At 38.0% G+C, this 12,132-nt stretch overlaps 1 protein-coding gene across 1 annotated transcript; it reads left to right on the forward strand.

Annotated features, from left to right (window-relative positions):
• Positions 1 to 60: 60 nt before the first annotated feature.
• Positions 61 to 8,199, forward strand: pdcd10a (programmed cell death 10a). The gene is made up of 8 exons (XM_072461332.1): positions 61 to 347; positions 1,995 to 2,178; positions 3,727 to 3,783; positions 3,944 to 4,061; positions 5,515 to 5,641; positions 6,251 to 6,329; positions 6,407 to 6,486; positions 7,804 to 8,199. Exons 2-8 carry the CDS (start codon positions 2,089 to 2,091, stop codon positions 7,886 to 7,888), a joined length of 636 nt encoding a protein of 211 aa, XP_072317433.1. The 5' UTR covers positions 61 to 347; positions 1,995 to 2,088; the 3' UTR covers positions 7,889 to 8,199.
• The last annotated feature ends 3,933 nt before the right edge of the window (positions 8,200 to 12,132 follow it).

Here is a 12,132-nt window from a genome sequence, read left to right on the forward strand (position 1 = left end):
ACTACAATTTTAGAGACGCCTCTGTCTCAACGCCGCCCAACACTCCAGCTTCACCGTGTAGTTTACCTGTTGGAAAGAAAAAAGCTTCCTGGACAAACGTAGCAAGGGCACAGCACATACGAGCTCTCCCAGATATTTATAGACAAGAATATATTTGTATTTTATTTTTGACGATGTCGATGGTTTTATTTGGATTGAAGACTACGAGGTTAGATATGTCAGGTTAATTACTACGCACCTGTCGTGAGTTGTCCATCGAAAAAGAACACACACTTTTTAACTTTTTGGACGTTATGTATAGAATATTTTCACATTGTTGGCGTGTATAACACCTTATATGATTGTGGGTAAGTCATATTATTATATATTTAATACCCTATTATACGTTTGTCAGTTTTAAAGGGTTACATTTTCTGCTTTTTTCTTATGTTACGACTTTGCCACAAATGTTTCACCCACCGTATGGTATTTGACTTATTTTCACTTTCTTGACGGAGACAAACGGGGGCAATCGGCAGTATAAGTTACCGGGTCAGATCTGTGGAGAAGCCACTGCGAAAATGTTTGATTTTCGTGGCATCTTCTATTGAACATGATTATGATGAATTACATTTAATGCCATACTGTGAAACATTTCAGGTAAAGCAAAGTGCACCTCTAATGTAACTTAAGTTATACTATAAAATACATTCAAAGTGCTTGTTTGTGTTGTGGTAGCTTCTGTGTAAGTAAATATTGCTTTTACAATAGTATTTTGTGAAATGTTGACTTGCTGCTTTGGTACGTCCTTTCTAAAATCCTTTGACTTAATATTAATTTTAATATAATAGATATTGTAATATGTATTATTTTGTTGCGTTGTCACTGGACACTGGACACTTGTAACCGGTTTCGATACCACAGTGATAATAATAACGCATTATCTTTTAGAATTTTAGTAGTTCCTTTTAATATTACCATGTGGAACAAGGAAAGGTCCAATTTTGTGCTCAAAATCTTTGTGTAAAGTGAGAAATTCTAAACTCATTTGACGTGACTCTATTTTTATGACCTTCCCTATCTCTGAAGTGTGTGACAAAGTGCAACGCAGGCCAGCAATAAAGTACAATCCCTGATCATAAAACTGGTTTGTCTTTTTTTCTTTTCACCTTTCCTTGTTAGCGTTATGAATATCAAAATAAGAATGTTACCGTGCTAGGTTGTGACGAGGCGTAACCAAGGAGCCAACTGTTTAGGGACAAACTAGTCTTTTGAAGTAGAAGTGGGGTGTGTTTGGCACCACGCCTCACTGTATTTCAACCTCTTTGAATCTTCATGGAATTAATTATCACCTCATTGTAACTCATGCGGCGTTATCAGATGTCATTAGAATTGAACATCATAATTTTGCAGTAAACATTCTAAAATCTTGGAATAGAGGCAAAAGTAAAGTGGAATATAATGTTATATCAAAGTTAAACCTGGGATTTACCTCCAGAATGTCACAAAATGTGAAAAATTGAGGTGGTTTTGGAGAATGAAAAGTGCTCAGATTAATGTGAGTGACATCAGAGCCTGGTTTAAACACATTTACGTTTGTATTTTACATTATCTGTTCATTTAAAAGTAGATTATGAAAGATGTTTGGCATTTTGGGTGAAGGCAAAATCCAGATTTTTAGGTTTTTCTAGACAAACACTTACCCATTTGTGGATAAAACATATTTACATACATACACATAGCAAAAACACAAATTTAAGGCTAGAAAACTGTATTTTTCCCCATTCTGTTTAATATAAAAGCAAACTGACATTTCTATGCCGGGAATTCAAAATAGTTGCTAATTTTTCATTCCAAAAACTTAAAATCTTTAATAAATAGATCTGATGTTGAGAAAGTGCTATGGTCGCATTCATTTTGCTTCCATTCTGTGTTTTTGAACATTCTGCTCATGATATTGCATTTTAAAAAGCTGTGATTCTTATTTATTACCTGTGGGTTTTCTCTTTCCCCAGATTTTCTCGCGTTCTCATTCTGTCAGTCTCCATGAGTGAGTGAAAGCGCCGGCCCGGCCTGACAAGTACACAAGCGGCTATTGATTTGTGAAGGATGATTATGGAGAACATGAACGGCGCCGCAGACAGCACCTCCCCAGCCTCCATGGCCCTCTACACCGTCATGTACCCGGTCTTTACTCAGGTGCAGCGTCGCATTTCATGTTACAGGTCGACGGAGTAATGAGCAAAAACATTGGTAATACTGTAAGCAGTTTAGGGCACTCGTTCCTAAAGTGTCTGTGCCGCGGCTCCCACTTATTGATTCATAGAGCCCTCGAGGCACTCTAAAATCAATTTGCTCACTATTTAGAAAAGTATGTAATGCTTTTCCTTTATAGATTTACACCTAACAATACAAATATGAAGGATTAGAAGTTGTAAAAAGCTGCTTTCAAACAGTAATTCTAAACAAATCCATGTACATTTGATTTATTACACTCAAATGTATTTGGCTTTTGAAAACTCTGCTGAAAAAGAGTCAAATGTAAGCCTGTGACTTTTTGAAAAGGCACCATACATGGACACCTGCATGCACGCGCACATACATGGACACCTGCATGCACGCGCACATACATGGACACCTGCATGCACGCGCACATACGTGGACACCTGCATGCACGCGCACATACGTGGACACCTGCATGCACGCGCACATACGTGGACACCTGCATGCACGCGCACATACGTGGACACCTGCATGCACGCGCACATACGTGGACACCTGCATGCACGCGCACATACGTGGACACCTGCATGCACGCGCACATACGTGGACACCTGCATGCACGCGCACATACGTGGACACCTGCATGCACGCGCACATACATGGACACCTGCATGCACGCGCACATACATGGACACCTGCATGCACGCGCACATACATGGACACCTGCATGCACGCACACATACAGACACCTGCATGCACGCACACATACATGGACACCTGCATGCACGCACACATACATGGACACCTGCATGCACGCGTACATACGGACACCTGCATGCACGCGTACATACATGGACACCTGCATGCACGCACACATACATGGACACCTGCATGCACGCACACATACATGGACACCTGCATGCACGCACACATACATGGACACCTGCATGCACGCGTACATACATGGACACCTGCATGCACGCGTACATACATGGACACCTGCATGCACGCGTACATACATGGACACCTGCATGCACGCACACATACATGGACACCTGCATGCACGCACACATACATGGACACCTGCATGCACGCGTACATACATGGACACCTGCATGCACGCACACATACATGGACACCTGAATGCACGCGTACATACATGGACACCTGCATGCACGCGTACATACATGGACACCTGCATGCACGCGTACATACATGGACACCTGCATGCACGCGTACATACACACTCTTTGAAAACACGCAACTGTGCAACACTCTAACAACTGCACCAACGGCGAGCACTCAAAACACGTGGAACATTTTCTCTTTTTCATGACCAAGAACGGGCAAGACTTTAAATAATCTTTTGAAAATTCTTAAGAAATGCTCATCACTCTTAACTCAAATTTCCTTTTGCCTCCACGGAAGACAATTTCTACATCCGTAATTCAACAATAATTATTCAAGGCTTTCCACTTTTCAGATCAAAAGCGGTTCGTCTGAAAACCCTTTTTTATCTTTCAGTTGGAAAAAGACGATGGTTCTTCCGCCGCACGGAACTTGAAAGCGGCCTTTAACGAGGTGCGTTTCTTTCTCCTGGTTTACTTCTTTCACACAAGAAGTGCCATCTTTTCCTCGCCGAAAATGTACTTGCAAATGTACTACTGCAACGCTCGGTTTTGTCTCCGTATTGATTTCATTGTTCTGTTGCTTGAACGCGATTTCCATTGTGCTTCTCCAGGCAGAAAAACTGAGTCCGGGTCTTACACAACATATTCTATTAAAAATACTGCAGAAGGAAAAGCTCGAAGTCAACTACCATGAGTGTCTGCTCCGGATGGCCAACGAAGAAATTGAAGGTGAAGGGTTATTCACGCCACGTTGTATTTCTCCGATTGTGTGACAGGGTTACATTCCGAAGGCCTGAAGCGGAGTTAATTTGAATTGAGATTCATTGCGTAATCGTCAACTATGTTTTCTGTCATGAAGAGTGTGGTTTGGAGTTCAGACTCTGAAACAATGGCACTGATTAAAAGTATGTGTCATCCGTGTTTAGGAAATTAACATTGAAAGCCATTTTTATTCAGTTCTAATAAGAAAAAAATCAGTTTGAGGAGAAAAAAAGAAAATAAATCCTTATATCTGCCAGCCTTACATGGACTGGTTTGTTATTTAAAAGTACCTAAGTGTTTAGCTAAATAAAATAAAAGTACTGATTTTTTTTATTTTTTTTTTATTGCACTTAAAAATGTAGAAAAGCATAATGTACGCTCACTGTGAGGGCTCTTGCATCTCCACAAACCTGACTCGTACTGGGCCAGGAGGAGGATATTCCACAGTGCACGTGGCGTACATTCAGAAGTACGGTTTGAACTTTCTGTTCCCGTGGAATCATGCAGGACTACGTGCACCTCCAGAAGGTCACGCGCTGTTGCATTAACTCTATTTTTGACAATAGATTTGACGATCCAATAACTACAAACAACAAATCACAACACACGTCTGTTAAATATCTTTGCTGTTTTTTTGACATTTTACTGAATCCACTTGTTGTTTTTGCCGGCTCGTTCCCTCACTGAGCATGTGGCGCCGTGTTAAAGGTTGACACTAGGGGGAGCTGTTTCTCCACTGCTCGTCTGCACGCGGCTCTGGGCCTCGCGCTCTAATTGAATTTCTTGGGCCAGTGTACAGTGATTGATGGCTGCAATGAATTAGCATGTGCACATAGATTTGAGTAAAAAGTTCAAAAGCGGCGGGGTTATTATGCTTTTTACTTTGTTTAAGAGAACTGTAATTTATGCGCATACAAAATACATGGAATACTATATTAATATTGGAATACTACAGTAATGGAATAACATTTGTGTGAACTAAGCGCATCAGACATTCTAGTAAAGAGTTGCATTTTTGACAATGTGCAAATGTCTGTATTTATTTAGTTTCAAATACTCTGAATCTTATAGAATAAATATGACAAAAGTTGAGACGTTATCGCTTTATATGAAATTTTCTACTGTATGGCATTAAAATAAAAAATAAAAAACTGTTATTGCTGAACAAATTCCCTGAAAAACATGCATTCTAACTGTTAGTCGGGTCGCCTCTCCACAGATCTGACCTGTAACTTGTTCTGTAGGCGTCGTCTGCTCGACTAAATCATTTTAATGTCACACGGTGGGACATTTCAGGCAAACCAGAAAAGTTAAATAGTATATCTTTTAAAAAAATAATATTAGATGTTTTTTGTTGTTTTCCCAGTCCGTTCCCTCATTTGCACGCACTGCTGTGTTTTTTCCCCCCTCGTCTACGCAGCTCTGATGATTGACAGGAAAGAGCCGGAGTTCCAGAACCTCGATAAGAAAGCGCACACTCTCCGACGTGTCCTCAGCACCATCCCCGACGAAATCCGCGACAAAGGGCGTTTCCTACGGACCATCAAGTAAGGACTCAAAGTAATTAAGGATGAGTTTGGAGGGAAAAAAAATATATTCCACATAAGACCCAGGCCAGGATCTTCCTTAGGTGTAGACCCAGGGGTGAAGACGGTGCACAGACACAGGGAGAACATGCAAACGCACTTCTCATTCATCATTTTAGCATAATCTTCCATTTTTCCAAGCGTTGCCGTGGCTACATGGCTGACACTCTTGTCTCACAGTGAGTTTGAGTTTGGCTTCCTGCGCAGAATTGACATGTTTAGAGGCCAAATTTCTACAGGGACAAATAAATAAATAAAATGATATTAAAAAAGATTGAAAAAAAAAAGGAACAGGTATTTTATGTAGAAACATCAAACACTGCAGGTATAATATTTTTCATTTTCATTGACATATCAGGTACTTTAAGTTACAATGTTATTATATTTTTATACATGTATCTCCATGGAGAGCCAGATCTGTGTGTGTGTCCTTACAATAGGCTACTTTTTGGGCACTGAAACACTTGTAACAGTTGTAATAAATGCAAGATAGATCTGTTTTTGCCAGACTGTGGAATACTTGAGCTTTTAAACTCATAAACTCGGGTTGACCTCTGCCCGCTCCTCCAGAGACATCGCCGGGGCCATCAAGGAGCTGCTGGACACGGTGAACGGCATCTTAAGGACGCATCAGTGTCAGAACCGACGGGTGAGCGCTCACGTTTTAAGCCCAAATACACCTGCAAACCCTGCTGCGGTTTAACCCTGTCTGAGCTCACTGTCCAGGCCATGGAGCAGAAGAAGGAGTTCGTCAAGTGCTCCAAGAACTTCAGCGACACGCTCAAGGTCTACTTCAAGGACGGAAAGTATGGCATTGTTTTTGTTTATTTGCAGTTTAAAAAAAAAGCTTCAATATAGTGCGTTCTGGTTGGCACATACCCAGATACTACGCTTTGGACAAACCTCTTATTTTAGTAGTTATTTATCCCTGGAATATAAACCGTTTTTACTGCTAAATACTTTCAGAGTCCGTAAAAAATATGTATTTGAGTAAAGTGACCTCTGACTGAAATAGAATAGAATAGAATTAGAATAAAATAATATAAAATATAAAATAAAATAATACAAAATAAAATAAAATGAAATAAAAAAAACAAAAAATATATAAAATATAAAAAAAATAGAATAATAAATAATAACAATACATTCTGCTTCCTGATTATATGCACTGTTTTGAGGTGCATTGTTTTAAGGCAATTTTTTAAGGTTCTGTTTTCTTTCAGGACAAATACTTTTACAGTACTTTTTTATTTTAATATACAGTACAGACCAAAAGTTTGGACACACTTCTCATTCAAAAAGTTCTTTATTTTCATGACTATGAAAATTGTAGATTCATACTGAAGGCATCAAAACTATGAATTAACACATGTAGAATTATATACTTAAAAAAAAGTGTGAAACAACTGAAAATATGTCTTATATTCTAGGTTCTTCAAAGTAGCCACCTTTAGCTTTGACTACGTCTCCGCACACTCTTGGCGTTCTCTTGATGAGCTTCAGTCTTCCATCAGTCTTGAAGGAGTTCCCAGAGATGCTTAGCACTTGTTGGCCCTTTTGCCGTCACTTTGCGGTGTGTCCAAACTTTTGGTCTGTACTATATAATATACAACAAATTATACTTTTTGGTATCACTTTGTAACAACTGCACCGTAATTTTCCTTAACAAAGCATGAACAAATACTTCATGAAAGATGATTCAGGTTTTGCAACTACTTAATTTAGGTTAGGGTTAGGAATTAGGCTTTAGAGTATTAGTTTGTTCACTATTAATAAAGTCTTAGTTCACGCTGTATTAAGGCATGAATAAGTAGTTATTATAATGGGTTACCTCCTTTTTGTGACACTCAAATACAGTTTTGAGGCTAGAAAATAATATATTTTTCCATTTCTTGTAATAGAAAATCCGATTATCTGACTTTTTTGTTTGTATTTGATTTATTTTGGTACTTTTTACAACTGACATTTCTAGCCTGGATATTCAAAACTGTCGCTTATGTTATAAAGACATTAGTCATAATCCTTGGTAGTCACCACTATTTTGTTCTCATCCGGTCAAACTTTTTTGCGGGTCAGTTGTAACTCTGTTGTCATGGTTATGTTTCTGTCCCACTCATTTACAGTGTGGTTGACGTCTTCGCCAGCGCTAACCGTCTCACCCACCAGACCAGCATGATCCTGCTCGCCTTCAAGAGCGGGGGGGCCTGAAGACCCGCCTCACTCCCTTCCTTTTTTTTTAACCACCTTGCAAACCGTGACAAGCTATTTCAAAATCGTATTTTATCTATCGAGTATTGAGGAAAGATCAACTATATATGAACTATGATGAACAGAAAAAATCTGTGCAATCCCAGAAAAACAGTTTGCTTAGTAGTTGCAGCTGTCATGATTTGAAAAATACACTTTTTTTGAAAACAGCTAAAAAATAGGCTTGTGTAAATCAGTGTTTGAAGAGATCTGAAATCGAATTTGTAACAATGAAAAAGTAAATAGTTATAGCTTTGCCTTTCCATGTGGAATTCTGTGTCTGTCAGTATTTCTCACTGATGTGCGTGTGTTTTTTTTTTAATAAATTAGGACAAAAACACTAGTGTTAATTTGTAATAAAATGGTACTTAGATCTGGTATAGTCCTGTTTTAGAGCTGGTTCAGCCACAGTTTACACCTGGGATTTTAAACTTAGTTTAGCCCAGTTTAGACCTGGTACCTGTTTTAGACTCATAAAACAAACTGCAAAATCAACACATGTAGACGTATGGATAGTCCACCCAAAATCACTGGACATGGACCGTGACCTTGTGTGATTCTTACAATGGCAAAACATAACGCAAAATTACCCATAAGGAAATTGTATAAACCATAGACATTCAAAAGATTTATGATTTTATGTCAAACCAATTCATCGGTGCTTCTTGCCCGTTTGTGGTTTCCCCTGCACGATATTAAGAACCTTCTCTAGTTTCCTTCAGATGTAGCAGCTCCATTCTTTCCCCGTACAATAGTGGATTTTCAATGGTCGATTTGGTGAGGACTATTTCCGGCCCTGTACTGGCTCCTAGATGTACTGTTCTAATCAAATTGAAATAATGTTCATTTAAAAGCTTTATTACTGAAATTGCAGAGACCCACTTTTTCACAATAACTATAATTACTATAATTCCAGGTCATTGGCTTCCCAAGGTTGATCGTGGTTACTGATGAGTTAATGAGCATCTACATTTAAGTTCATAATTTCTACTGAATATATGGAACCCTAAAACATTTGGTTTGTTTATTTTACTTAAAGGGGACATATTACCGGTATGCTAAATCAACTTTAATGAGCCTTGAACCTTGTTGCATCAGCATTCCCACCATCTCCACGCTAGGCCACGTCACGGGTTGGGCAGGGGAGGAAGATCGCTTTTCGCGAGGGTGGGGGCGAATCTCAAACTAAGCCGTCTGCATTTCTGGGTTTGTGAGCGGGGTCCATGATATGGGTGATATTTTATAACTAGCAAATTCTTATTTTTTTTTACTTTTGAAGGCAAAAAAAAATATCCAAATTTTGCCATTTTTTGAGTCGGAGTCACCACCAGGGGTCAGGCTTCAAGAGTCAATGACGGAAAACGTCTCTATCAACCCGATCAGGAGACTAAATCTCACGATTTTAAGACATTTCAATCGACCTTTTGTACGCCGCTATTTATTTTGGTAGCGAAGGCGAGCGGGGGGAACATCCGGGGGACACGGGCGCCGCCATGTTTGTTGTGATGACGCTACTGGGCCATGCCCCCGGAAGCCAAGATGGCCGCCTTTGAAACCTATGGAGTTGCTCATTGGCGCATGCATGGATGTATTATATTATCGGGCGCATGGTTCCAAAAAAGTTTTTTAGTTCCGCATTACTTCCTGAATACTGTCTCATTTACGCCCAATTTTGTGACGTCATCGCCCGTGAGGCTTTGGCGTCGTGAAAGACTGAGAAGAGTCAACACGGACTTTTGGAATGATTCGGCTTGAAATAGTCTGTTTACGTAACGTATAATGATGGATTGTTATATCCATCTATAAATATACATGTATCATGTTGTAAAGGTCTGATATTTAAGAGGATTATAAAGAAGTGTTAAGATAAAAAGTCTGGTTTAATCACAATGAATTACATTTAGAGGTGTAATAACGTCCTCATCATTTTCTGTAGTTTTTGGTGTGGGTATTTATTTTGTTATTAACTTTTCAGTTATTTATTTACATAATATAATTTGGCCGATATGCTTTTTTTTAATCAAATGAGAAGAAATATAAAATATAATAATCGATTCTGTTACATAATTGAGTCAAGCAGTATTTAATTATATTCAGTTTCCTTTTGTGTCGTTTTTGTGTCATGTCAATCTTTAATAAATACAAAACACATTTGTTTATTAATGTATTTAATAAGAATAATGAACATGAATGAACTTGTTCAATAAATGTAAATCTGTTTATAGCTACAAATGATGAATTGATTTTAGCCACAGTTTTAGTTGAGTTTTAAAGCTACAATGAGTTTTAAAGCTACAATGTGGGAGTCCCTTGTGTACTGTTCATTATTATCATCATCATTAATAGAATCAGAAAAGGTTTATTGCCATTGTCAAAGAACAGAAGTCACAAACAGTGGAACTTGCTTTGGTGATTCAGTGCAACATAAAAATAGTAACAATGACAAAACAACCTGTATTAAGTCAAATAGAACAAACTGAATAAGATAAGATATTCCTTTATTGTCCACACATGGGGAAATTTTGTTGTTGCAACACAGTAGATAGAGGAGAAGGACAGAAAACTTATAGGAAGTTAAAAAACACTCTTAATAGATCGATCTTAATAGAAGAACTCTTATAAACAAAAATTATAGACAGAACCTCTCATTTCTTAAGGAATGGAGGGGAAAAATAAAGATAAAATAAAAACAGCGTAAGACAAAATAATACTAATAATGGTAAAATAAACACTCTTTTTACATCAGTTATATGCACATGAATGTGACATTATTGCGTTAAATACTGAATATCTCAGTATTTAACAAGACTTTGTTTCCATGGCTACGCAGTCTTCTGGTGAAAAGCACTTCAGTAAACTCCTCCGTTCAGCTCCATCGTATGACTGAGGGACAAACAGAACATGTCACAGCTTTAGATTATACAAGTCATATAACACACACTTCATATGTATTAGATTATACAAGTCATATAACATACACTTCATATGTATTAGATTATACAAGTCTTATAACATGCACTTCACATGTATTAGATTATACAAGTCTTATAACATGCACTTCACATGTATTAGATTATACAAGTCATAGAACATACACTTCACATGTATTAGATTATACAAGTCATAGAACATACACTTCACATGTATTAGATTATACAAGTCTTATAACATATACTTCACATGTTTGTCCTGAAGCTGCTTTACAGACACATGTGACACAGCAGTGTCTCTTTTGAAGAACAATTATCATTTAGTTTTCTTGGTCATAACAAAACAGACATTATAAATTCAAAGTACTGATTCTACACTGTTTACTTTTAGTCGAGGCAGAAGTTATTATTAAAATACCTTTTGCTTTGGAGTCGTCAGGAGTTTACTTGAGATGACTCTGTGTCTGCAGTGATTAGGTCTGCAGTGACCTGCAGTGACCTGTAGTGACCTGCAGTGACCTGTAGAGCTCTGGACAGCACAGACAGACTAAACTCACTGGTCAGCACTGAAGATGAGAAAGATACTCATTAGAACATTGATATATTATGCACATTTAACAGAGAAAAGCTGGAATATGTTATTTACAGATTTACATTTCGCCCTGTAACACAAATGTTCCTCTTTTCACATTCATTCATTTAAAGCCAGAACCAAAAGTCGTTTACTTTTGCATAAGTTTAAACCTTAGAAGTTAGAGCATAACTGACATGTTTGCTAAATCTCTACATATTCCATGGAAGTAAATCCATGACATTTATATAGAAAACAAGCGTGTGCTTTGTTTAAACACAGCACACTTCATTATTAAATGGGTAATAAAACCTCAAATGTAATCTCAGCCCTTTACATTTATATATGTAATATATTACCCATTTCAGCAGGTTATATTTGAATTATTGGTAGTTTTTGATAGCACATAATACAAACATCACTTTATTTCCCTTCTTTCTCTAGTTTTCCTTGATCTGTGCTTAACCTTTTGTCTCTTAGAACATTTAGTAGGAGAAATAATGAGTTATTTATTTGCAGAAGACATGAGCCATCACGACGTGTTGTTCCAATGTATCTTTGTGTAGCTAAACGTTAGCTCGTGTTAGCTTGTGTTAGCTCGTGTTAACTGTGTAATCGTTGATTTACACTTCACATGGAACGATGTGTGAAACGTGAGGAATGACATACAAACACAACTTACGTGTATCGTGGTCTCGTCTCGT

Source organism: Eucyclogobius newberryi, unplaced genomic scaffold (assembly GCF_026437365.1).
Source record: "Eucyclogobius newberryi isolate DKJ021-1_F unplaced genomic scaffold, fEucNew1.0.hap1 SCAF_10, whole genome shotgun sequence".
NCBI lineage: Eukaryota > Metazoa > Chordata > Actinopteri > Gobiiformes > Gobiidae > Eucyclogobius > Eucyclogobius newberryi.